Below are 27,745 nucleotides of genomic sequence, written 5' to 3' on the forward strand. Positions count from 1 at the left end.
AGTCACACTTCTCTGAAGTCTCTCAGCCCCACTCACCTCACAGAGTGTTTGTTGTGGTGGAGGAAGGTAAAGGAGAATGTTAGCCGCTTTGAGACTCCTGAAGGGGAGTGATAAAGCGGGATACCAAATCCAAACTCTTCTTCTTCATCATCATCATCTCTGCAGAGGAGTCAATAAGCTAATAGGGTTCCACTTGGTCCTCCTATGAAGCTTCAGACTGTGGCCTGATTCCTTAGGCCAAGCTGTGCTCAAAACTGCCCAACCCATTTGTTCACTTGCTAAATGGCTTGGTGACCTGCCTGCTTTCATATTTCTACATTCTGGGTGGGCCCTTGTTCCCACCAGATATGCAGCTGACTATTCACACGATTACATAGATGCAAACATTTCTCCTGCTTCTTTACAAGCATCCTAGATAAAGGTAAGGGGACCCCTGATCATTAGGTCCAGTCGTGGCCGACTCTGGGGTTGCGGCGCTCATCTCGCTTTATTGGCCGAGGGAGCCGGCGTACAGCTTCCGGGTCATGTGGTCAGCATGACTAAGCCACTTCTGGCGAACCAGAGCAGCACATGGAAACGCTGTTCACCTTCCCGCTGGAGCAGTACCTATTTATCTACTTGCACTTTGACATGCTTTCGAACTGCTAGGTTGGCAGGAGCAGGGACCGAGCAATGGGAGCTCACCCCGTTGCGGGGATTTGAACTGCTGACCTTCTGATCGGCAAGTCCTAGGCTCTGTGGTTTAACCCACTGTGCCACCCGTGTCCCTACAAGCATCCTAAGAATACACAAAAGAAGCAAGCCAGCTATGAGAAGCAGCCCACCATCACTGGAAGAAGTGCTGCAAATCATTTTGTTGCCCAAGGCAGAGCAGAAAACTGGATTCCCCACCCCACCTCCAAGTCAATGTACACAGTACCCAAGGCCCTTTGGCACTGGAGACAGAAAATCTCACAATCATCTTCCCCCATTGGTCAAAATACCACCACAATAAATTAAACAGTGAATCATTTGCTTCCCTTTCATGTCACTGAAAATTAACTACTTGAGGGCCCTCTGGCCAATGGAAAGGCAGACCTCAGTCACTGTCATTTATGGAAAATAATTACAAGCTGTAACAAATGACGTCGTTGGGCAGCAAAGCTGTGTGCCCCATGTTCAACCACCTTCGTTAAGGTGGCATCAATTTTATATGATGGAAAAGTGAGGCATGCTTTTCTTGTGAAAACAGACCTGCAGTTAACATTAAGCTAATAAATGAAAGTTGAGATTTCTATTGCAGAAAATGTGTGAGCCAACATTCAGTCCAGAAGCTACTAATGCTTCTATTATAAAATGATAAATGTCACAGTCATAATCGGAATTTTTCAAGGGTTTCGGTGCGTTTGTTTTTACACTGAAAGCCAATGCATTAATAAAGCAATTGAAGGAGTAGGCATTTAAGTCTATGAATGTCAGTTGCAAGGTTTCACATATGTCATTCTGCAGTAATAAAAGACTTCATATATAGTGGTGGGGCCAAACATCGCTATTTTTATTTTTTATTAGGAAGCCGTCAGGACAAGAATGCAAGCAAATGGAAGAGAAAAATGAAGGCAACACCAATTAATCAGTTACCCTGGTGACATTTTAATGCATTATTGGTACAATTATTCCAAAATGTCCTCAAAGGATCACCACACCTGCCTTTTTCAGAGTTCATTTTTCACCGAGTTTAACAAGCGGCCTTTCTGATTGGCTTTCATCTCCCAAGGTACTGTACCCTTTTATCCCTCTCCTTCTAAGGTAGAGCAGAAGAAGTTACTGTAAATATCAGGTATACTGAAAAACAGTATCTTTATACTGTGCTTCCCTCCATGGCCACTTATGCTTTATTCTTTCACTGAGTGCTTCACTTCCATATACCGTATTTCTCCGTGTACAGTGGTACCTCGGGTTACATACGCTTCAGGTTACATACGCTTCAGGTTACAGACTCCGCTAACCCAGAAATAGTGCTTCAGGTTAAGAACTTTGCTTCAGGATAAGTACAGAAATCATGCTCTGGTGGTGTGGCTGCAGCAGGAGGACCCATTAGCTAAAGTGGTGCTTCTGGTTAAGAACAGTTTCAGGTTAAGTACAGGCCTCCGGAACGAATGAAGTACTTATCCTGAGGTACCACTGTATAAGACGATGGGTTTTTTTATTTTAATAAAATGTTCAAAATTGGTAGTCGTCTTATACACGGATAGTGTAGAGGGGGGACAGGAGATTGTTGGCAGCCGGTCAAATGATTGGTGGCTTTGTTGAGGTGTGTGGTCAGGCAGCTGAGTGATTGTCGACAATCCCCTGTCCCCAAAAAGGCTCAGTAACTCTGAGCAATCCCCCCCCCCATTTCCTTAACGGTGGGGGTGTGTTATGCACTGAAAAATATGGTATTTTGGTATGATCACCTCACCAAATACTTTTCATGTGGGGACATTGTCCATGAAAGGGCAGGGATGGAAGGCTAAGGAAGGAAGGGAATGGCATGGGAAACAGGAACTCCAGCTAGCAGTCCGCTGCCCTAGGTGTCTGGTTCACTTGAGGGAGGCCTCCTCAGCTGGAACAGTTTGCTTGGGAATGAGGGCCTGGTCAGAAGTGGAGGAAAGGCGACAGACAGCATGCATGGCTGGAGCTAAGAAGCAGGGTGCAAGTCACCCTTTCACGCTGCCTTATTTTACTTTTGTGTGTTTATTTAACGACTAAAGCGAAAGGCCTCTAAGCAGTTCGCGAAAGACAAAACTAAAATATTCCTTTAAAACAAACTGCCTAGGGTTATAGCCAACTAACCGTTGCTCAGTCGAGGGACCTAAGTGAGTCAGGTCTATTCATTTCAATGGGTCTGCTGTGAAAAATGACTAAGACTAGATACAACCCATAACAATAAAGTATAAAACAAAGCCTGTGTCCTGTGGTTGGGAAGACAGAAAGAGGGTATGTGGTGGGGTTGTGTGTGTGTGTGTGTGTGTGTGTGGAGGGGAGGGGAGGGGAGGGTTAGGGATTTGTCTGTAAGAGAAAAAAGTGAATGAGTGCATGAGTTTATGTCACTTCTCTGGACCCACCAACTGCAGTCATGAGACCATCTTCAAATATCTTAAGGGCTGTCACATGAAGGAGGGAGCATGCTTGCTTGCTTCTGCTATGGAGGGTAGGACTCGAACCAATGGCTTCAAGTTACAAGAAAGGTGATTCCGACTAAACATCAGGAAAATCATTCTGATGGTAAGAGCTGTTTGGCAGTGAAACAGACTCCCTCGAGAGACTCTCCTTCCTCGGAGGTGTTTAAGCAGAGGGTGGATGGACATCTCTCATGGATGCTTTAGCTGGGATTCCTGCATTGCAGGGGGTTGGACTAGATGACCCGTGGGTCCCTTCCAACTCTAAGATGAACGAACACACACATAATACTGGTGAAATGTTGCTACTGGCACTGTACTGGCAGTGCAGTATTATTGCTGCAATCGTTCAGCATGCTGCTTGCACTGCCTTGCCTGCCCTTCCATTTCTATCTGAAACATCCATTAAGTTTCTTATTAACAATGGGGGCTTAATGAAAACCATACATTTCGCAATGAGTGCCTGGCCATGCATGGCATTTGTTTGGAAAGGGGATTACTCCGCTCTAGGAAAATGATGGGAGATTAAAGCATTAAAAATGTATGGCGTGTAATTAGTTTATCACTGACAGAATTTGGGGAGCGGGGAGGGAGCACTCCTAACAAAACACACAAGACACTAGCAAGGAATCGCTTGGAAAGATCAACGCTGGTTCTAACAACTAGGAGAGAGCCTTCAATGCAATGGTTCGGCTTTGATATGAAACTTCTCAGCACCAGGGATTCCTTTCCGATGGGCTACTTCTGTGCAGGACACTCATGTATTTGTCAACCCCCCTTTCACTTTCATCAAAAATGGGAGCTAGGTGGCCCCGAGTAGGCTACATTAATATTGCTTAAAATATGCAAGAACATCAAGATATTCTGCAACAGCGTCTTTGATACCCTCAGCATTTATTCCCAGTGGCTGTTTCCAGGGAAAGTTGAACCAGGAGCAGAAAATTAACAGCAATTCCTCTTCCAACCACTAGAGGCATTTTCATAACAGGCAGGCCACATTCACACGTAACACTAAGCCAAACTATCGCTTGAAGCAAATGTGCTAGCACCCAGGGAGGAAATATCACCTGCATTGTGCCATCCAGCACTTTAGCTCCATACAGCACGGCAGCTAAGCCAAGGTTTGACTTAGTATGTCATTTGAACCCAAGATAGTGATTAAGTGGTCCTTAACCACGACCTGTAGCCAAGGCTACTTTCATATTCTACCTTCCCATGATGTGCAAATCAGGCCACAATGAAATACTATTTCTCTTACAATCATTAAAGCAGGTCTAGGTAAGGCATTATATATAGTCTTTATTCCAGAAATGTATTCCACATACATTACTATGAAAACAGTCACAGTAGAATGTCATTCTAGAAAAAAGATTCAAATCAATTTTAAAAACGTTGTTGCTATTGTTGTTTATATTTATCAGTTGCCTTATGTGATGTAAAATTCTAGGTGATGTGCAATGAGGTACCAAGCAAATGATTACAGCACATCAAAATACAAATAATAAGCAACAGACTGGTGGTTTCATGTGATTTTCAATCATATAATTAAAGAAAACAAGCTTTACCTTCAGCCTCTGAAAAGGCAGCTGCAATATTTTCTCAAGAAATCAAAGACAGATAGAAAATGAAAAAAGAGAGGTGGATTGAATCTTTTAGTATGCACTGTGGAAACTCAGCAGTTAAGCTCACCAGAGAAAACAGCTGTTTAGCAGAGCTGTCTTTACTAGGACAACACCAACATACACATGTACATATACACACACTTTACATATGTTAGAAGTTGTCTTCTCTCTCTCTGAACCCAGAGAGGATTATTTGCTTCAAAGTCACTGCTGTGTTTAAAGTCCACAGCCAAGTCCTTAATACAATTGCTTGCAGAATCCTACCAGCGATATAGAGTTCTCAGAGTTCTTAAATCTGGCAATTTTCCAACTTCTTCCTCAGATGACCTCTTCAAAAAGCCTTCACTTGAATTCACAATTCCAACACATAGCCTTCAACAAGTCCTGCAATCTCCTATCATGATCCACATATTGTAACTTGAGCCCTTTTATGCCAAATCTGCCCATAGCCACTTCTGATACCTTGAAAAGAACAAGTTTATCTAGGAAGCACTAAAGTTTATCCTAGTTGACCAATCAAATATTTATTCAACTCCTTTTTAGAACAGTTCCCTCTTCTACCTTAACAAAGACTGTTCCAGAATTCTTCTCACCAGAACACAAGCTAATATCAACATTATACTGCCAAATTCACGGCTGCTGTGTGAACACTCTGATATCACAGAAACCTGGGTGGCAGAACTGTTGGAAATTAGTTTTTTGATCTCTGATAGTCTGGAACAGCATTACTGATCTGCTTCAAAGACATTTTTAGGCAGTTGGTTAATTTTTTTGGTCCTCAATCCTCCAGGTTTTGAGAGAGTACTTGAGATATGGATTTTATTTCTAATTAAGCAACTATTTTAGTCTTTAAAATAATAATAATAATGGTAACTTCCTCGTTAGATGGTCTGCTTGTCATGTTGTGAATGTTCATAAATATTCTAACTGCTCAGTAGCAAATTGTCAGCACAAAAATGGACTGTGATGCTGGCAGTGAAACAAGAAAACTGAGTATCCAGAGTGCAACTTTATTTGTTTAGAGCAGCACGTTGATGTATATGTTTGTTTGTGGTGGTAACAGTACCACCACAAACAAAACAACCACCTAATGCAAATAAACCACCACCTCCATATTGTGGAATCGGTTTTCACTGATAGAGTTCAATAGAGGGATTTGGGGTAAGTGAACCCAAAATGAATGAGAACACACCTGCCTGTATCAGAAGGAGCTCAGTAATAATGTTTGTCACATACACACTGTGGTCTTCAGATCTTTCCTAGCAATGCAAAATATTCTATTACAATTAAGCAGAGCTGCTATTATACAGCACCTTTTGTATGGTGTCAGGCAGTAATTAACTTGCTCGAGATAAAACAGTAGGCAACTGTGAAAATATTTAAGCACCATTTTCCCCCCTGACCTAAGTGCCACATGCACAAAAGAATGTGAATCCCACCTGGCATGCAGGTAATTGTTATCAGCTGAATAATACTTGGGACTCACACTTTTCCTTTACTTAAATACCAATGTTTCCATTGCTAGGTTCTCTATCTCACACACTCTGTGTCTGTATGAGTCTTATGCACTAGCAAATACTCCCCACAAGAGACATGAACTCAAAGCCTAGAGAGCTAGAATGGAGTTCTGGTTAAAAGATTAAGCTGTGAATGAAAATGTCCCAGCTCAGATTTGAACTCACTCTACTGCCCTAGGCAAGCTGCTCTCTCCAGGCACCGCTTGTTCCTGGCACTTGTACATTCTGGGGGGCTGAGACTGAGAGCTGGCATGAGGAATAGCCAGTAGTGGACAAGTGTGGCTGGACAACGCTCATCAGACATCCCAAACAGTTGAGCTGTTGCTGCTTACTAGGAAGGAGCGGGGAGGTGCTAAGGAGTTTGGTGCGCTGCAAACACACTGGCAGAGCCAATCTGGCACTCTTGCTGATGCGTCTACACTGTGCTGACCTCCTTGTTGCCTCCCTGCTCCCCACCTAGTAAGCAGCAGTGACTCAGCTTTGTACAATATTCCAGCCACATAAAAACTAGAGCTTCCTACACACACCTCTCTCCATCCTGCATATGGGCGGGCATGCAAGAAGCATTGTCATACTTCAAGGCACTTGAAGCGGGTGGTGAAGCCTAGGGAAAGGCACTTGAGAAACAAGGAAGAGGGCAAAATGAAGGGCCTGGAGGTTCCCTTGCCCCTCTGCTTTAGAAGGACTTCTCTAACTCCTGCAAAGTTAAGTTTCAGCCGACCAACCCTTTATACTTGGCATGCTCATTCAGTTTAGATCTATTTTACTAATATATGTTGAGGGACTGGGGCACATAGCTTGGCTCACTGTCCAGAAAAAATCTTTCTCCCCTTCAAAAGTAAGGCATAACACTGAAATGCAGGAATATGACACAGCAACACGTACGCAAGCAGATAAACGTCTCCCACCTGAGCTTCTATTACACTCCTGTACGCTGGCAACCCACCTGCAATATTCACAGGAGAGCCTGGGGGGCTTAAATAACTGACACTGCAGCCGAGCAAGCGAGATAATTCTTTTGATGGAAAGTTATTGCGTCTGTGCACTGTAAAAGGAGGTTTGCTGATATTGGTGCCCAACATGGCACACTTTATAGACTGGGCGGATTGCTCTCTGCAGCATAGGGGTCGTATAAATAAAAGAAGCAGTCCCCCCCCACCCCCACATAGATACATGCACGTGCTTGTGCTTGCATGCTGAAACACACCTGCCAAGAGTTTGCACTCTGTTTTTATCCTGTTCAGGCATAAATCAAATGTAATCAGATTTTCGGCTGTCTCCTGAAGCGAACACTGGGCCACAATTCAACAGTTAAACACGCTTAAGCCCACTGAAATCCACCCTTCATATTCATCTCTGACCTCTTCCCCCCCAAAAAACCTGAGTTATAAAAACCTTGCTGCATCAGAGGTGAAAAATAGTCAATACACAATACTTTTAAATGTAAGTCTGAAAGGCAAGATCCCATACATTGTCAAGTACCATTCCTTTCCAAATATTACTTTCATCTCAAATAGCAATGCTGCCATGACAATCTTTACAGAGTTACTGATTTATAATACACAAGGACATATTATTGTATTGAACAGGCATCTCTAAAACAGGTAAGAGTTTACTTAAATACACTGATTACCCCAAATAATAGGTAACCTTATTGGTTAGGAAATTGTTTGAGCATCATATAACAAATGCCTAGCAACAATGGAGGAGTCATATTTATTTACAATATTGGTTCCAAAGCAGCACCAATATGTATAAGAGAAAAATATGGAAATGCTTACTTAGAGAAAAGTATAGTTCTTTCTCCTGCCAACCTAGCAGTTCGAAAGCACGTCAAAGTGCAAGTAGATAAATAGGTACTGCTCCGGCAGGAAGGTAAACGGCGTTTCCGTGTGCTGCTCTGGTTCGCCAGAAGCAGCTTAGTCATGCTGGCCCCATGGCCTGGAAGCTGTATGCCGGCTCCCTCGGCCAATAAAGCGAGATGAGCGCCGCAACCCCAGAGTCGGCCACGACTGGACCTAATGGTCAGGGGTCCCTTTACCTTTACAGTTCTTTCAGTTATATACCATGAAGGGGGGGGGGGAGAACCACACTTCATGGGCATCTGGAAACAGTGGACAGAGTTTTGTACATTATTTATTTCATTTTCCAGACCAGTGGAGAAAAACTGCCATCAAACTGATCGTCCCAGACACCCAATTGCTTGAACTGCACAGTCCAAATTCTGCTACATCAACTCATTTTGTGTTTGTGATGGCAAAAGAGGTCCTGCCTGTTTTGAAAACTTCAGAACTTTGTTTTGAAAACCACATTGGTGAGGAATGTATGCTACGTATGCCCAACTCCATTGGATACAGCAAAAAAACAACAACCTGACAGCCACTTAATTCTTCCTTCCCTCAGCCCTCAACCTGCATAGGACAGCAAAGAAAAAACCTGTATCTAAATAACAAGGCACCTAAAAATTATCCAGTTGCTTGAAGCAGAGAGAGTTTTGTCAACAATGACTGACTTTATAGCTACACCTTTCTGCTACTTTTCAGGATTCACCTACGCTAGAAACTGATGCTTTATTAGCTAAACTCATCACTCCCTTCAAAGAAACACAGAAAAATGGAGTCTTGTCGGAATACTTGTCACTATCTTATCACTGTGGTTATATAATCTCAAGCTCAATCAGAGGTGAAGCCATGACCTAGTTTGGATTTGTACTGATCTTATGTCCTGCTTCTTGCCATAAATCACTTCCTTCCCTAACTTCTCACCCTTATGATGGGAAGCACTTGCCTGTATTCTGTTATACAAAGAGGTTAGTTTTCACATTTATTTATTTTTGAAACAAAAGAATAGCTTTACTCCCAGGCTTTTGTAACAGCTTCCAGAATTCCAGGGCTTGAGGAGGGGACACCCTTTTCTTCTGATCCCCCCAAAATACATTGCAGCATCTACAACCCTCAGTTCTTAGGACTGATATTAATAAGAAAAAAAACCCCACACAACACAGAACTGGAATGAAAAGCCCGCAAGTCTCAGACTTAAGGCATTGCAAGATGCTCCGTGAATCAGAAATAGGCTGCGAACACAGTTTCCTTTATAGGTCAGTGTGCAGAAATAGGAAAGAGAAGGAGGCAGGGAAAGAAACTGTGACATTTCTGCTTCTTGTTCAGCGGAGATGTTCCTTACCACACCTGTAGGATAGAAATTTGGTCAGGGGTGCCACGGGCAACACTGGCCTCTGTCCCTCTTTCCTCTGATGTCCTCTTGCATCTCTGCCTCCCACAGGCTTGCATAGCTGTTTGTTGTAGCAGGCCTGGCTACAATCTCTCCAGGCGAATGGAGCCTCTGGGGCTGGTCCTGGGGTGCCTCGGAGTAAGCTAGCAAGTGGGCATGGGGTGACATAATTGGGCTCCTGAACACCCCCCCCCCCGGGGTGCTGCAGACTGAATGTAGTTCGTCAAGGGAGCCATGGACTCAAAAAGGTTGAAAACCTCTTACGCAAGGCCACCGTCTGATGGATAGCTCAGTTGTTGGAGCATGAGACTCTTAATCTCAGGGCTATGGGTTCAAGCCTCATGTTGGGTGAAAGAGTCATGCACTTCACATGGTTGGACCAGATGACCCTCATAGTCCCTTCCAACTCAATGCTTCTATGATGAGAGCACATTAGGACAGCGAGGAAGCCAGGCAAAGACACCATCACACATTTTGTTCCTGTGCTCTTGCTTTTAAATCAAGGCTAGGTGTACAGGCTTGAAGATCTACTTTGCTTGTTTACATAAACCTGATAACAACCAACTGGAGTCTGGTGCAGTGTGCATGGAGGAGTTGGGCAGCCCAGGCAAAAAGACTACAGGTCCTGCTAGCTAGGGATAATTGGAGTTTTAGTCCAAAAACAGCTGGAGACCCGGAGCTAGAGAAAGGGTGTGTGTGTGTGTGTGTGTGTGTGTGTGTGTGTGTGTGTGTGTACAAAGCTAAAATGTCCATTTGCTGCTCCTTCCATATGTGCTTCCAGTTCTGTACACCACTGGCACCTGCAAGGGTGATTTGAAGAAAATGCAGATCACCACTACAGCCCTATGTAGATGGTACAACATCTAGCATAGCTCCAACCAGCTCATTTTCCTGGCATGCCCACCCCACCCCTAGTCACATGGTGCCCAAGAACTGGATGACAGAGCCTTTTTTTTAGTAGTGAGGTTCCTGCACCAGCTGCTAGATGAACTTTTCGCTAGATTACCTTTGAAGTTCCTTCTAACTCTGTCATTTAATGTCACATTCAAATATGAATTGTATACACGAGGGCGCTACAGAACTGTAATATCCAGTCTGAACACACTGGGTTGGAGTAGTAGCTGGAGGACCCAGAGGTGGTGGGGGGACCCTGTCTCTCACTGCTCATAGGCACTACATATTTATTTTTATTCATTCATAAAAATATCTGCTATATCCTACAGCTACTGTCTTGACATAACTAAAACTAAATCCTTCTGAACAGCCATGTGAAATACAAAAACCTGCATGTAATTCTGGTAAAACTGATGCAATTAATACTTTGCAGGCAAATACCTGAAAAACACGTACTTTTAATCTGCAGTTTTATTTACTCATTGTGGTCTTTGCTGGGAAAGCCCAAATTGCTTCCTGCTTCAGAGAAAAATTGGTCCTGCTTGCATCAAATATAAGACCAGTAGAAAACCAGAGCCTATAATATTTTTACCCACTTTATATCCACGTCGACCTTTTTCTTCAACGAGAATGAACAACAATAAACTACACTGCCTTACCAGCATGTTAAACAGAAGTTGCAGCTAGGTGACTCTAATTCCAAGGAAGGTGTGCCACACCTGCTTTTAGCGAATCAATTTGCTCATTGTCCAAAATGCCTATCATTCCTAAAGGCAATCCTCCTACCTATCATCACAGACCAGGGGTCCATCTCCATTCATAAGAACATTACTCTTGTCAAAGAAATTGAAGGTCCTATTCAAATCACAGCTTCCTGCCAACTCTGATCTCTCATTCCATCTTTCACACCATAATCTGCTTAAATTGAAGAAAACCCTGCTAGGGAAGAAATGCTGAACCTTCCACCTTCCAGTAAAGCCTGCAGGAGGATCATATCTGTCAGTTTGCATGTCTCAGCAAAGTGCCCATCAATAATGGAGAGGGGAGACAGGTGGGGGATGGACTGTCTTTCTAAGGTATTCTGAAGACAACCTGCCAGGCCAGTTTTTCATTCCTCTACCTGTGGCTGAATTCCCACCTGCCCACCCACAACTGTAAAGCAGGCTTGTTTCTGTAATCAGATATTGAGTAAAAACACAAGTTAAACAGGTCATATCTAGCTGGTCACAATTTCCCGAGGTCCATAGCATCTTTAATTATAAAACTGAACTGTTTGAACATTTGGATTCATTAGAAATATCCCTTTTTGGGTGGCACTTTTGGGGAAGGGCGCTGTCATGTACAATATGCATCATAAATGGGTATATCTACATGAACACTTATTTCAAAGAGGCAAGCTACTTCTGTGCTGGGATTACAAAACTGTAATACAAAACAAAGGGGTAACCATCAGTGGCAGACTTTGGGCTTTAACATTTCAGCGGTAGCTGTGCAACCCCAAAATTTGGTGTCCCAACACTTCCCACCTTCCATTGCTCGTCATTGTTACAGTGCCCCCTGTGAAACCCTCTCAGTTTGGTACCCAGTGTGAGCAAACTGGTTGCGCTACCCTAAATCTGCCTCTGCAACCAATGTGGTATCACCCCCTCTCGAAAAGTTCTTAGGCAGCCCAATTGTAAGGGATGTAGTCCAACAACATCTAGAGGAAACCCTAAAGACTGTCCCTGACTTAGTAGAATTAAAGAATTGCCGACAATGTTTTTGGATTCCACAACTGCTATGCAGAATTCAGCATCAGGGAGGACCTCCTTGGTGTTTAAACTTTCAATGGTGCCCTATGTGACTCCAAAATCCGGAGAGAAGCAGTTTGCCAGGTGAGATGGAGCCGCCATGCTAGCTTCCTGGCAGGTGAGTCAAGGCTGCTTCTTGAGAGAATGGAAGGTGCAAGGGAGTGGGGAAGTCAATGTGGTATAAATGCATCGGTGGAGCCAATTCCGTGCTCCTGCTGGTGTGCTTCCACTGTGCCAACCTCCTCCCCAAAGAAAGCAACGGTGACCCACCTGCTGGAAAGGTGGCACAGTAGCTCTGCCTGGCCTGGCAAGCCACTTGTGCAGCTGGAGATGCAGCAATCGTGGGCAAGTTTATGTTGTGATGTGAGAAGGGCATGGCAGCGTGTGGGTGAACAGCTTCAAAAGGACAAAGGGTGTGCCACGTGTGAAAAATGATGAATGATATTCCACAAACATTGGGCAGCCAAGCCAGAAGATTGCCATAGCACTGACCAGTGTTTCAGCTAAGCAGTATTAAGTACTGTAGCCTACAAATCCTATTACATAAATAAATGTCAATACATGTAATTTTAACATGCAATTTTTATTTACTGAACTGCTGGTTTTACTTATAGACTGAATATTTTTTAGGTCAGCTTGTTTTTAACATATAATTATATTGGTATTTTTAACGAATATTTTATAATCTCTTTGATGATTAAATAAAAAATAAGAAGCAGAAAACGTAATGTACATAGCCACTGTACAAACCCAGCCTGTACAACCTGCTCTAGGCCCTTGCCAAGTAAACAAATTAGATATCTTATGAGGTTGGTACCTTCTCTTCATTTTAACTTCATGCCGCTGCAAGCATCACTGATTCAAGTATATTTTATATTACACCTGGTACTCATTTCAATCTTTTAATCATCATCCTTTTATAAACAGAGAACACATAGATAAATCTCACTCAGCGAAACATCAAATTGGAAGTTGGATACATTAAATAAGGAGGTGGAATACAGAAAAGGTGTTCTGCTTGCTTGGATAATGGAACAGCGAAGGCAATCTCTGGGATCTTGGACTGTTAATATCACTCCGCCGAAACACATAAAAATTAGCCAGAGAACAGAACACGATTTCAGGGATAAGGCATCAGCAAATTGATTTTTAAGCACTATTATCCGATGGCTATCTCTGATTGTCAGGTAAAGCTCTCTTTGCTGCGATAAAGATATGACAGGGCAATAAGTCCTGACAATTATCCTTACTAATTATAAGCAAATACAGTCAGTTTATCTGATTTTGAATCATAGCCACATTTGCAAATTCACTCCACCATAACTTTTCCCTACCAGCTGTCTCAATCACATGTGAAGGAACGGTTGGAGATGTTCCTCTGAGATTACAAGCAAGAGATGTGAGGTGACAGGCCCTTCTGTTTTGATTTCCCATCCCAAGATCATTCTGAATGTGCATTATTATTCCAGTCTCTAAAAGGGCTAGGATAGTAAACAGAGAAAGCCTTTAATTACTAATTGCTACACGTGCATATGACTCTCTATAATGATAATCGGGGTTAGTTATTTTAAAGGTATTTTGAAGTGCCCTGTGCAGAATCATCCAAGAAACAAATATTCCTAATATGCTTAATTATATGAAATCAGTTTCAGGCAATGAGGTTAAGAGACAACCTGATTATTGTGTGTAACCACTTGCAAAAAAACCAAGGAGGAATTATAACTTTCTCTTTCCCAAACATTAGACAGGCTAAAATGTACTCATGCTGTGTTAAGCTAGCATAAAGCTCATCCTTAAGCTGCAGGAAAGAAAGGTGTTTCCTAGTGGTATACAGTGAATTGATTTCTACAGCAAGGATACTAGTAGCTGTGGTGGTTTTCAAGTCCTTGTCTTGAGATATAAGGAAATATTGTAATGGCAGTGATAACTGTGGCATAGTGGTTAGAATGTTGGACTAGGACCTGGGAAGCCAAGGTCCAAGTACCAGCCCAGTCCTGAAGCTAAAGGGGTGACCTTGGACCAGCCACTATTTTTCAGTGTGAGCTGCCTCACAGGGTTGATTTGAGGATAAAATGGGGAGACAGAGAACCATGAACACTACCTAGACCTCCTTGACCCTGTATACCCAAAGTAGCATCTCCATTGTCCAGCACCGATGGCTTTCTGGTGGTTCCCTCATTGCAAGAAGTAAGGTTACAGGGAACCAGACAGAGATCGTTCTCAGGAGACAACTATCTGACTTTTAGAAGAAATCTGAAGGCAGCCCTTAGGGAAGCTTTTAATGTGTGATGTTTTACTGTGGTTTTATAATTTGCTAGAAGCCTCCCAGAGTGACTGGGGCAACGTAGTCAGCTGGGTGGCAAATGAATGATCAATAAACTCCCTATGAATATACCTTCTTCTCTGTCATGGGAAGAAAAATCTCTCTTTTCCAAACAGTCGAGGGGCTGTGCTTGTGACTGCTCACTCAAGCCCATGGGAAGAAAAGGAAGTAGCTATGGGGACAAGGATTTGGGACTAGCTTGGAGCCAGAAAAGGCTGCAGTAATTGTGGGTGTGAATAAATCTGTATGGTGTTGAGGAGCTGGTCACGCACACACACACACACATATTTAGAATCAATGATTCAAAGGCTGCACCCCATAAAATATTTTGAGATGAGGATGACACCTAGTTACTATCCACATAATAAAAAAAATCACCAACCCTGATTTCATCAGTAGATTGAATTTACGAAACTTTACTTGATTTTAATTGGTGAAGTGGAGCTGTAGGTGCAAGACACAGCTTTTGATTCTTGAGGCTCTTTGTTCCGGCGCTTTAATATACTAGCAAATGAAAAATACATATTTAAAATAGTCTTTCCAGTGACTATTTCAGGTCTGTCAGTACCCGAAGATGCGACCTTTCTGAATATATCTTGTATAGATCAGCAATCTAGACAGGAAACCAATGAAAAAGCTAGATAACAATGGAATATCAAAATAGAAATTAAATTAAGTTTAAAAGGAAGATTTATTTGGGGTAGCCTTTCCTTCTCTCCAATGAATGATAAAGTTGAAAAATCAAATCTTCATTTCTCTCCCCCCCCCCCAATTAAGATTTGGTAATATCTAGGTTTATTTAAATGTGATTGATCAATCAGTTTTAAATACACCAGGTGATTAATAAACTAAAAAGTATTTAATCAGCTGACAGCTCTCCCAATTAAACAGATAATAAGCCCTGGGCTGCTGTAATCAATGAATGTCAAAGTTAGGTCACACCCATACATCTGAAGATTAGTCTAGGGTAGGTAATTCTGAAGGGTTGACTAATTTGCAAGAGTTTGTATGCTGCAAGAAAAACCATATGGAGTTTTAGCTGTAAAACCTATAGATTTAACAGCAGTATGCAGCATATGAGTGAAGAAGTTGCGGACAATTTCATGTGAATCTTGAAACTATCCATTTGGTATAATTTCAAAACCCAATCTGGCCTCTTTTATTAGCCGAGCCTAGTTACTATTTATAACCTTTGACGGTAAAAACATTTCCCTAGTGTCTCTGATATGTCTTTTCTTTTTTTTAAAAAAAAGGGGGGTCTTTGTCCACTTCTAGCTTTCTAGAGCTGGAGAATCTACGGTAATTTTTAAAGCATTAGCATCACTGTATCTGTTGCCTTCCATTAAATGGGTCTCATTAACTCTGTCAAATTCTCCAACCTCTTTATTGATTTTTTTCTCCAATTCAAAATAACTTCTTTCTACTAGGAACTTGCTGTCAGTCTTATCTAACATCATCACCTCCAACAAATCTCTCCTGATCTCAACAGCACACACCCACCCTGCCCCACAAGACTCTGATTAAACTTGTAGAAAATTGGAATTATGTTGAGATAAGATGCCTAACTTTTAGTCTATCATTATATCATAATTACAGTGAAGCAGCACTGACACATCCTAGAGGTGAACCTCAGGGGGAAAGAAAATGCTGCCATCAGGCTCTCATCAATGTCTAATGGTGCTGTGCCCAATGGATGGATCCTTCAAACTGAAATTCCGCATGCACTCTGACATTTGAATGATTGAAAGCTAGTTGCCTCTGGCAGACAGCAAGATGACAATACCATAAAATAAGACTATGCTGTTCTACGCCACAGCTTCTTTTCTTAGACTATGCAAAACCATTCCTGCAGACCATCCATACATCTGCAGAACACATTTTAATTTCAGACCTTCCTCTCCCAATTTCCTCTTAATTATCACAGGGCATTCGCTGAAAAGATCAGCCAGATGGAGATTAAATATTTCACTACTGGAAGATGAAGCATTCTGCTGTAAAATGGAGACTTTATTGCAATAAAATCATTAATTAAAGACATATCCAATTCCCTAGTCACAAGATGGGAAACGCAAGAGACAATCACAACAGGGTAAGTGCATCAGCTCAGACAATTACATGAACACAAGCTGTAACTGACAACCGTCTTGGACAGAAGAAAAGCCCAAACAAGGCAAGCTTTCATAAGAATTATAGCCATCCTTCTTCCTTAAAATTAGACCATGCTGAATACTTCATGAAGACAATCCCAAGATGTTCTTCCAAGCAGAGGCAGAGTACAGGGGAATGAATGAGTCAGTAGAGGAACTCTAAGGAGACAAGATTATCTTCTCTTGCTTGAAGGCTTATTAGCGAATGTAGGATTTACCAGTAGGCCGAGCCACGTAATAAAACACATCGTTAGATTAACACATTATATGACATGTATAACTGGATGAATGCATAAAACTGCTAATCATCAGAAAATTAAGTCTGAAGGATCACTGAACTGTTTTCTCTCCAGTCAACAAACACTTTCTCTTTACAGGACAACGAAAGCCAAACTAGTGAGTGATACATCTAACATGGCTTGGCGTATATCACCAGTCAAGCCGTGCCTGAAATTTAAACGCCGCAAAATATGAAACCCTCCATAAAGCAGGTGGTCCTCAGATGAAGAGCAGTATTTAAGTTAAATAAATAAATAAATAAATACTTAGATATTCCATTCACCAAACACCCTTTAAACTAAGACTTGCACAATTTCACCTGTGCTTTTGCCAGAACCACCTCTTGATGGCTGGAAACTAATAATATCCCTGAAGTCTGTCAAGCAGAAATTAGCTGATTTATTATTTACTGACCTGGATTATGAGAATGTTTATTTTATATTGAAGATATATTGGATCAGATCCAGATTTATTTTTTATTTTTCTGGGTAAAGTCATGTCCCTTGTTCCAGAGTGCATCTTATTTGGAAACCAGAAGAGAATACAAGTATTTCAAGAGTAGATCTATAAACCCCCCCTTAGGTATTGCACACATAACCTTCTGGATAATGCTGGATTAAGGTCCCACTGACAATATTCTTGTAAAACTCCATATTCCTTGTAAAATGCAATGAAAATCCGCATCATTACATTGAATTACTTTGACATAAGCCAATGCAGAACCCATATCTGGTAGTGGTCAGCGTGGTGGTGTTTGCATGACCTGCTGGCAGCTGAGTCACTGCTGGGAAGGAGAGGGGGAGAGGCGATGCAGTGTGGAGGTTGGCTGAGTGCAAATGCACCATCAGGAGTGCAAGATTGGTTCTGCCAGGCATGTTTCCACTGCCCCCATGTCCCAGTAAGCAGCAGCAGCAACTCAGCCATCAGGAGATCAGGTGAGCACCACCACCCGTCGCTGTTCATATCTTTGTCCCTTGGAAACTTTGTGAGGCTTGTGAGACTCAAAAAACATGCCGAGATCCAAAGAGCTTTTTTACTGTTGCCCAAGGGCTTGCACTCCCCTACTGCGATATCTGGCTGTTTTTGTCTTTCAAAAGCAATGTCACAAACTGCTATTGAAATTGCCCTCCATTTCAACAGCTGCTCTTCCTCCAGCACCTCTGGCTTCCATGAAAGAAAACAGCACTAAAGCCCTTTTGGGGACAATGCTCTTTTGGTTCCTTGTTACAGGGAAGAGCTTTGTGTACCTGTCCCTTTTTATTTGCCCTCCTATCATGTTTTGAAGCTGTGGCTTGCAATTCTTGTTTGGAAGGCACATACAAACCCCCTAGATTGGTCTAACAGTACACGAGAAAGCCACGCTGCTGAAGCTAAGCAGGTTTAGGTCTAGTTAGTGTCTGGATGAGAGACCACCTAAGGAACCCCATGAACGCTGCCTTGAGTTCCATGATGGAAGAACTGCAAGATATAAATTTAACTGGTAATTAGCCACAGTTTGGCACTCCAGCTACAACAGTTGTCTACGGTTTGCACTAAAGAGGAAGCAACTACAGTGGTACCTTGGTTTGCAACCGCTTTGGATTACAACCGTTTTGGATTAAAACCACGTCAAACTCGGAAGTGCGTGTACCTTTTTTTGGATTACAACCCATTTTTGGGTGGAGGCCCCATTGGCGAAAGCGCACCTTGGGTTACAACCTGTTTTGGTTTACAACCAGACCTCCAGAACGGATTAGGGTTGTAAACCAAGGTACCACTGTACTTGAATGAGAGTACGTGAGGACATATGTGAGTCCAAGGCTTGCTCAGGTACTGCCATATCCATCTCAGTTGGTAGAGCATGAGGCTCATAATTTCAAGGTTGTGGGTTCGAGCCCCACATTGGGCAAAATGTTCCTGACCATTGTGGTCCCTTCCAAATCTTCAATTCTACAATTCTATGTCTTGGTGCTACACGTGAACCAGCCCAGCATGCCCTTTCTTGCATATGGATTCTGCCAAAGCAGCAAAGAGTTACCATGCAATTCTGTATTGTATTGCATTGTCTTTGTTATTATTAACTAAGTTAATAACATCATGCAGAAAAAGGACTGGGAAAGTGCACTAACTTGCCTGGGTGAAATTCAGAAGCCATTTCAAGAGAGGCCCTTGTCAGAGAATCAAGCCCTAGCCACTGTAAGCACGCTAATTTGCAGGGATTAGGTCTCCATGGCATGCTGCAGTATGGTCCTTGGAACAAGATTCTCATTTACTAAGTAAATTACTGTACATTATTGTATAATGGTGTTCACATTATAACTGACAATTAGAACCATTAAGACGAAAGCTCATAAACAGCTGAAAGCTCACATCAAATTAACACAGTCATGATTGAAATCACTCTTCTGATTTCTGCTCTTCACAGACATAATCAGCATCTTGCATAGAAATGAATAGGCAATGAGCAAAATCGCAGCCAGTGAGCAAAATGGCAGAGGTGGTGGGGGCTCTGCTAATAGAGAGGTACATGATCCAGCCTACATTATGACTGTTGAACACATTGTGTCCTTTCTGCGCAAATGTTCTTCTGCAGCAACAGCGGGCAACGTAATAGTTATCGCACAAGTTGCTACTCTCAAGAGTCTCATAAGTATCAACAGGTTTTCTAATGAGGGAACTCTGCATTCTGCATTAGCTTACCAGAAGTTGGTTTAATACACTATTAACAGCAGACCTCTTTCAACTATATGCATCTGCTGGCAGCTCTGAAGAGGGGGAAAAGGCACATGTCAAATTTCATGTGCTGTTAACAAAATTATGGTTGCAGATTCTAAACTAGTCCCTCTCTTCTCCCCCAACCTTATACTGAATACAACCTTGATATCTCACATCAAATGTCAAACTAGTACTTTCCAAACTCCTCTTAACTTGGACCACTTCACTTGAAGACACTGTGCTGCCAAACAGACATCAGAATGAGTTGTTAAACACTGCACATTTGTGTGCCACGAGATGGAAGTACTCTTCGGCAGCCTTCCTACGTGGCTAAAGTCCTTGGGTGGTATACCATGGTGGCTTTGTGCAAGCGCTTCTGCTTAGGCAAAGTCTAGCATCCATTTTTTACCAACCTTTCGCTGACATGCCATGCTCCCCAAATTCCCATGCCTTTTACGACTTTGCAAAGAACTCCTTGGTAAAACCCGAAGGGAAAACATGCAAATATGACAGTTTTAAATAGCATCTTATAACCTTGCAATTCATCATATTATGGGAAACAGCATGATCCCGAATCAGACCGTTGGGTCCATCTGGTACGGTATTATCTACACTTAATGGTAGCAGTGTTCCAAGGTTTCTGGAAGGGATCTCTCTCCAAGAGATTGAACCCTGGAACCCTTGCGGACAAAGCAAGTGTTTTACTAGCGAGCCACAGCCAGGGTCAGCCCACCCATCAGGCAAGGTGATGCAGCCACCTCAGGTGGTAGGACCACTGCGGCAGCAGATCTAGCCTCCAAGGAAGACATTGCCTGCTGCTGCCGCCACCGCCATCATGACAGCAACAGCTGCGGTACGCTCACAATGGCTTCTGATTCCCACTTCAAGCATCAAGGTTGATTTGAATCCCCACCCCTCTGTTCCTGATTTAGATCTTCACTCCCCTGCCCTGGTTCTTTATGTAGAGCTTGACTCAACCCTTCTACCCTGGCAGCAGGGAAGCACCATTCTGTGGTTCACCTCAGGTGCCAAAATGTCTTGGGCCAGCCCTGGCAATAGTTCTTCATCTTTTGCTGTACTTGGGGTGGGGTGGGGAAGGTGGAGTGAGAAGATGCAAGGATCTGGAGCTAGACACCAAGGCAGACTTCAGGGAAAGGTTAGGGAGGGTATTGCGAATGGGAAGTTGTCTGTAGCATTTCGGAAGCACCCCACCCCACAATTTGGCTGCTCATCTGTTCGAAAAAGGATGTTGCTCTTGATTCTACAGAGGAATAGGACTGGAAGGAAGGGTGTTAACTTTTTTGCTTAAATCCCTTTCCTTCTGAAAACAAAGCATAATCAAACATGTGTATGAGACTGACGCTTCAATTTTTTTAAAAGAAGGGTAACAACAGTCAGATAAATGCACTGCCTTTGATCCAATTTCTCTTTAGAGAACGTAATGAAAAGGATGTTCTTGTATATCCTATCCCCTAATTTAACATATAAATCACTCACAAAAATATGATCCAGATGGGCTCCAATGAAGGAAACCAATTAACTCACACTGCCTTACCATCTGACACATTAGCTGTGATAATAAAAATACAAACAACATGGTCAAACAATAAGGTTCTGTCTTACATCTGACATTTCCAATTAGTTTTGTTATTCTGTGAGCTCTCCCCCAACCCTCCACGAACAGCCTTAACAACAAGCATTTTGTTTTCCAGCAAATGCACATACAAACTCCGTGTTTACAGAACAAACTCTGCGGATGAAGCAGATTTGTCTGCATCCCCCAGTGGGGCAATCGTTGGAACGAATGCACACTGCATACCGTCCACATCTGGTTTCTCAATTAGGTTCAGATCACATTTTGCTTCCAAGTGCTCCGGCAGCAGAACGGTGCCAAACCTGGAGGACAAAGTACTTGTGGGCACTTCACAAATGTTTGACCTGTGTCTATGGGCCACCACAGATCAGCAAGCCATCACTGCTGCTCTTGTTTTCTTTTATGGGTTTCCTAGAAATGCAGCCCCTAGCATGAGGCAAGGCCCTATTTTGGCAGGGAGTTTTCACTGTCAGGTAATTAGCGCTGCAACAAGTCCCTGCAAGCTGAACTACAATTAGGCAAAAATGCTGGAAGTACACAAAGGCAGTTTTTCTACATAATGCATTGGGGGCCTGGCTCTGGAAGGTGTTGAGGGAGCAGCCTAAAGAGCAAAGCACACACTTCTTAAAGAGTCGTTCTCAAAAGGTTTCATTTCTTGGATGGTGAAATGAAACTATTTTTCTCTATCCATGTAACTGTTTTACCTTAACTATGTATGCTAGGTACTGTTTTTTCTTTAGTCTCACATACTTGTTTACAGAATGCACTTTGACAATTAATCCCCGCAAAAGTGACATGTTTGCTTCCTAGCTGTGCGGAAGGAGAGCAGCAAGGAGAGAAGTCTGTGAATGGGTTCTCCTCACCCCCCCCCCTCGGAGGACTGCCAGAGTATACCTTTCTTAAAATTACTGAACTGAACAGAATCCCTCCCGTTTTCCAAAGGAACATATAATCCTAGTTCAAAAAGAAGAGAAAACATCATTAACAAACCAAGTTTTCAAGAGGAATACATAATTGTGAGCAAGTCAACCCACACCAGTGATTCTGCTAATTATCTAAGCAAAGCCAAACGTCAGTGTTTCATGACAAACCATCAATGATGCTCTCTGCTTATGCAAAACCATTCCCTCAAAGAATATGCTGTCAAGCAAAGGAAAAATGTGGCTCGGTAATCATCTCTCAGTACCTTAGAAAGTTGAGGGCCTAAAAGCTCAACTTGAATACAGTATCAGGCTTGTTACACAAATATGACAAAAGAGGAAAAATCACAGGGTTGTAATTCTAGTCTAGGTAGAAAATGAGTGCTGCCTGGTGCTTGGTGACACAAAAAAACAGGCATTAAAACTTGCTCAAACCATTATCAGCATCATCAGTAAAGAACTGAGTGGCACTGTACCTATAAGTATAGCAAAATTGGGCTATCCACAAGCAACATAGAAGTTTCTGCATATTCCAGGTTCTGCTCAGATACAAGCACATGCACACAAACATACATGTATGCACACACACACTTATAAATTGCAATAACAAATATACAAGAAACCCAAATGGCTTGATGAAATCTGAACATGCGCTGCTGCAAATGCCACTTGTTGCATATCAACCTTTAGGACAGACAGAAGTAGCTTAGCAAAAAGAAAAAAAGAAAGCCTTGAGGGCTGAAGCAAGAGACTCATGGGCCAGAGGTTCTCTACTATTAGTATATATAGGCATCAGCTGTGGAGCAGCCACTATGCTGGGCATAAGACTTTGAGTCAACTGCTGACCAAACAATCCCATATATCTCCTGTTTATTTTAAATTGTAACTTCAGAACAGCAAATGAAACCTTCAGTGAAAATGCAACAGCAAAACACCAGAAGGAAACTCATGGGAAAAAGAGCAAGTTAATACAATCTGCAAATTCCACTTCTGACAAGTCTCATATTAAAACAATACACTTTTCATTAAAATGCGAGTGCACTTGCTTTCAACCAACCTCAACTGGGAATCTCCTTCCGTTGATGCTGTGCTCCGAGCCGGCTGATCCATTGCTTTGACCCCAGTGAAACTCAACTTTCTCAGCTTTAAATCTGCCTGGTAGCCCAGCACCGCTGATGAAATAATCATCCTTTAAGAGAATAGCAACTGAAAGTAGAAGAAAGGGGGGAAAGGAGAGAACAAGATTGAAAACACTTCTGCCATTGATGTCTACCGTAAGTCTGCAGTTGTTTACATGGCAACTATGTCCCTGGTTCAGGAATTCTTTGAGGTACAGATGAATGCATGGAGGGAACTCATAGAGGTCACAGCTGCAGGTTCTGGTCCCTATTCATTCATAGGGTAGTGTTGGTAAGCAGCCTAAACACATGGGTCCAAAGAGCTGAAGGGTCTCATATGTTCAACCAGGCCCCTAGAAAACGTGTTTTCAAAACAAGTGTTTTCACATGCAGGCTCCATGAAAATGGGGAGCTTTGAACACATTGAGGTTGTGGTCAGTGGCATGACTCTGACCACTTCCTTCAGGCTTGCATATGCACCCAAATAAACACACTATCAAGAATTCAGGTTTAAAGGCTCAGGTGTGCAGTTTCTTATAAAGTATAGGTAACTAGCATCTTATGCTTATTTTACTTACGTGATCACAGATTTGGAACTTCCTGACTATTTGCATTAGGTAGGCTTTTAGACACTTGCTAAAACCCTACTTATTTCAGTAAGCCTATCCAGGCACATAATTTAGTTATGTATACTTGTTTTTAATATCTGCTGATTTTATCTGTGCATTATCTATGATAATTTTATATTGTTTTATGGATACCACTTAACACAATTTCTTTTCTTCCTTTTATTAAAATGTTTAAATATTTTTTAGAAGAAAATCAATGAAATAAAAGATTGCAAGTATTTCTGCATTTCTACTGAACACCTCATAACCTCATCTGATGCCTTCTAAAACTGTACTTGCCTTTCAAGCAGCTACATGGCAGAGCTTTCAATGAGACTTTCCTTCTCAAGACCTCAACAGATATCGAAGTTTTTATTAAACCGCAGATCCATGACCTTATGCTCAATGATATTCGACAAAATGGCATTTCTGTAACTCCAGTATGTTAGGTCATTTAGCGCCACCCATATAACTGTCCAATACAGATTTCTATTGATAATGCCTCCTGGGTTGGCACCACTGGCAGATTGCATCTACATATTTAATCAAAGTGGAAAATCAATATACACACATTTCATTATTGCTACTGAAGAATCCTAACAAATTCTCTTCCTTTAGTGTGAAAATTTAGTGTTTATCACAATCTTTCAACACTTTCTTCCCCTGGAGCTAGTCATATAATTACTCATCTTACAAGCCTTCTGGTGTTACTCACGTGAAGCGGTCAAGGCTGGTAAAAGGGGCTGCAGTTTAGTCCCCCTCCTATAGTCAGCTGGGCTGCTCCTTCCCCTTCGGAGCTGGGGTATGACGTGAAGCAGGGAGCATGTCCTACAAATGTAGGCTTCCCATGTGATTTAGAATCCTAATTGCCCAGCGTTCTAAATCCACAGGACGCCTCCTTTTCTAGAATAAGCTTCCCACTCCACCTTGTTCCTGATGTGGACTTTTACTTCCCACTTCTTCCCTGGCGTGTAGAAGGATGCCATTTTGTGGTTTGCTTCAGGTGCCAAAATGTCTTGCGCCAGCCCTGGTTATCCCTCAACTTGGCGGGTTGGGAGGGAGCTGCATAAATATGGGAGTGAAGCTAAACTCCTGCAACCAAAAAAAATGCTATTTGTGCCTGTATTTTCTAGACTATATCTGGTTATCTGGCATTGCCTTATTTGATGAAGCTTATGTTAAAAAGCCCTACTAGGTCAGGGCTGTTGGGTCCACTATCCTGCTCTCACACTGGCTAACCAAAAGCCCATGTGAAGCCTGCAAGCAGGACATAAGCACAACAGTACGCTCTCCCACTTGTGTTACCCAACACCTGATACTCAGAGGTATACCCCCCTCCAATGCTAGAGGTAATATACAGCTGTCATGACTAGTAGTCAGTCTATGCTGTGTTAAAATTTGACTGCATATTACATTGTTATTTATTAAAATTATTTTGACTGTATATTACATTATTATCATTTAAAAAGCATCTAACATCACTAGAAACATTTCAGCATTAGAAATCCTCAAGCTTAAATATTCTTGGTTCCGGTGAACCAGCAAACATTAAAGAGGGAAGCATCAAACAAAGCAAAACAGCCCAATGAGGACTAGGCGTGCTGAGTGACCACAAAATGCTTACTGACTGCTGGAAGGGGATGGAATGGAGTGTCCTGGAAGATGGCATGGGTGGCTGACTGGAAACCTGAACAGGAAGCAATCCTCACTGCAATAGGATCCAGCTGTCGATGAAGTTCCTTATCTTAAGAGTTGTGTTGCAGAATCCTATGCATATTTCCTTAGAAGTCCCACAGTGCTTAGCCAGACCTTCTCCCTGGGATTTCAGCAGTGCTATTTTTCTAGGTGCCAGAACTCACCATAAACTCCCTTGTTCTCTTAAAATGGCAATAGCGCCCACCAGAGAGGTGCCAGAACTGAGTTCCAGTGAGTTCCAGCTGAAAAAAACCTTGGGTTTCAGACTCAATCTTTGTGTTTGCTTCAATACCTGTTTTCTAGAGGGTAGAAAATATAGAATCTATACTAGCAATTAATTAATCAAGTGTCTTTTTCACCCTGCTATTCAGTCATAAATGGATCCAAGAGTGTCTTAAAAGGTAAAGGGACCCTTGACCATTAGGTCCAGTCGCAGATTACTCTGGGGTTGCGGCACTCATCTCGCTTTATTGGCCGAGGGAGCCGGGTCATGTGGCCAGCATGACTAAGCAGCTTCTGGCAAACCAGAGCAGTGCATGGAAATGCTGTTTACCTTCCCACCAGGGTGGTACCTATTTATCTACTTGCACTTTGATGTGCTTTCGAACTGCTATGTTGGCAGGAGCAGGGACCGAGCAACGGGAGCTCACCCCATTGTGGGGATTCAAAGTGCCAACCTTCTCATCGGCAAGCCCTAGGCTCTGTAGTAAAAACAAGACATACATTGTCAGGTATTTAAGTAATTCTTTACAAGGGCTGTGAGTAGGGGCAGATTAGAAATTACAGTTGCAAGAAGATGCATAGATTCATGCAACACAGAAATCCCAGGTCAATCATTTGTTGTTATGACTCTTACACCTGGTCCCGCCAGTGTTGCAAAAAGTAGAACTAAGCAAGCAGGTATGTTGGCTAAGACTCTTAGCAGGACTACTAAGGAGCTCAAAGTGCATTCCTGCATCGGAGCTACAGTGCAAAATGAATCTATTTCATCCGTTTGCAAACATGATTTTCACATGGTTTTATCTCTCCAGTGAACGAGTCAATTTTCATTAATAGCAGCTAGCTGCATTAACAAGCAGAGATAAAAAGCTGGAGCCTGCTTGGCTATATCAAAGGGCACTTTGCATGAAACTCCACCACTCTTAATTCAAAGGGATCTTTTCCTATATTTGAGCTTTCCAGCTGCATAATCAACAAATATACGTGCCTGAGAGTATGCATTGGCCAAGGGCTTTAGGAATAAAATGATTGCACAAAACCACACAAACACACATTTTCTCTCTGTCACCCACACATACACGGTTTCTCTTTACAGACTTAATCCAAAGGACGCAAAAGGCCGAAAGGACGCAATCCAGCACTTGCGTCAGCCCCAATAAAATGAATGCACCCATACCAAGTTTTGGGACTGTGTTTAGTTTACTATCCTAACTGGTGGGTTCATTTGTTGTTATCTGAGTAATAAAGGTGAGTGGGGAGGGAGAGACACAGGAAGGTTTACCTATGTAGAACTTTCTCAGATGTAAGAACCTCCAGTGACAATGTATGTCCAAAAAGTCTTTTTGGCCCCCAGGGATATTGAACTTCCAATGGGTGGCAGCAGCAGCTCATTGATACACCTCCAGGAAGACCATGGGCTGTTCATTTGTAGTGGTTATATCTCAGGCTAGTGCTGACATTTTGTTTGGGTACCTGCATTCCCTTCAATGCACTAACAAATTATTATTACTATTAGTTACCAGCAAAGCTTGCAGCTTTAACCACCCCATTCTGCCTTAACAGCCATGGGTTTTTGGATTAGCAATGGGTAAACAATTCTCCTCAATGTCACTTACAGGGACGTTTCTATGCGTAACAACCGAAAGATATCTCACGGTGTATAGCAAAGGAATGAAATGCATTATATATATATATTGCATTATATTATATATATATATATATATATATATATATATATATTGGTGGTGCCATGTGGCAGGCATATAACTACAAGCAAAACTGATTTCATTGCGCTTGCAGCGGCGCCTTCAACCGTATGTTCTGTCTCAGAGACTGACCAATACCTCTCTACTCAACAAGGCTTTTGCTAACCATTGTTAGTTTTGCCTGGTAGATGAAGGAATGCTGCATGTTGTTCAGCATTGTCTTTTTCATGATGGTCTTCAGATTTCTTGTT

General features: G+C 42.3%; 1 protein-coding gene and 1 long non-coding RNA gene across 6 annotated transcripts in view; one reads left to right on the forward strand and one right to left on the reverse strand.

Moving 5' to 3' along the window:
* The window catches only part of PTPRG (protein tyrosine phosphatase receptor type G), a 521,921-nt gene that overhangs the window by 214,831 nt on the left and 279,345 nt on the right, over nt 1-27,745 (reverse strand). For all 4 annotated transcript variants that reach the window (XM_081901339.1, XM_081901337.1, XM_081901336.1 and 1 more), the window contains exon 4: nt 23,206-23,354. In XM_081901339.1, coding sequence (XP_081757465.1) covers nt 23,206-23,354 — 149 coding nt within the window. The remainder of the gene's footprint in view (nt 1-23,205; nt 23,355-27,745) is intronic.
* LOC309365438 lies at nt 199-16,982 on the forward strand. 2 transcript variants are annotated; one of them, XR_014166146.1, is made up of 3 exons: nt 199-421; nt 1,549-1,753; nt 16,439-16,982. It is a non-coding gene; the product is annotated as an uncharacterized lncRNA (long non-coding RNA). The 2 variants fall into 2 exon arrangements; XR_014166147.1 differs by lacking the exon at nt 16,439-16,982 and adding an exon at nt 8,429-8,814.

This window comes from Podarcis melisellensis, assembly GCF_964234715.1.
Source record: "Podarcis melisellensis genome assembly, chromosome: 2".
Lineage (NCBI taxonomy): Eukaryota > Metazoa > Chordata > Lepidosauria > Squamata > Lacertidae > Podarcis > Podarcis melisellensis.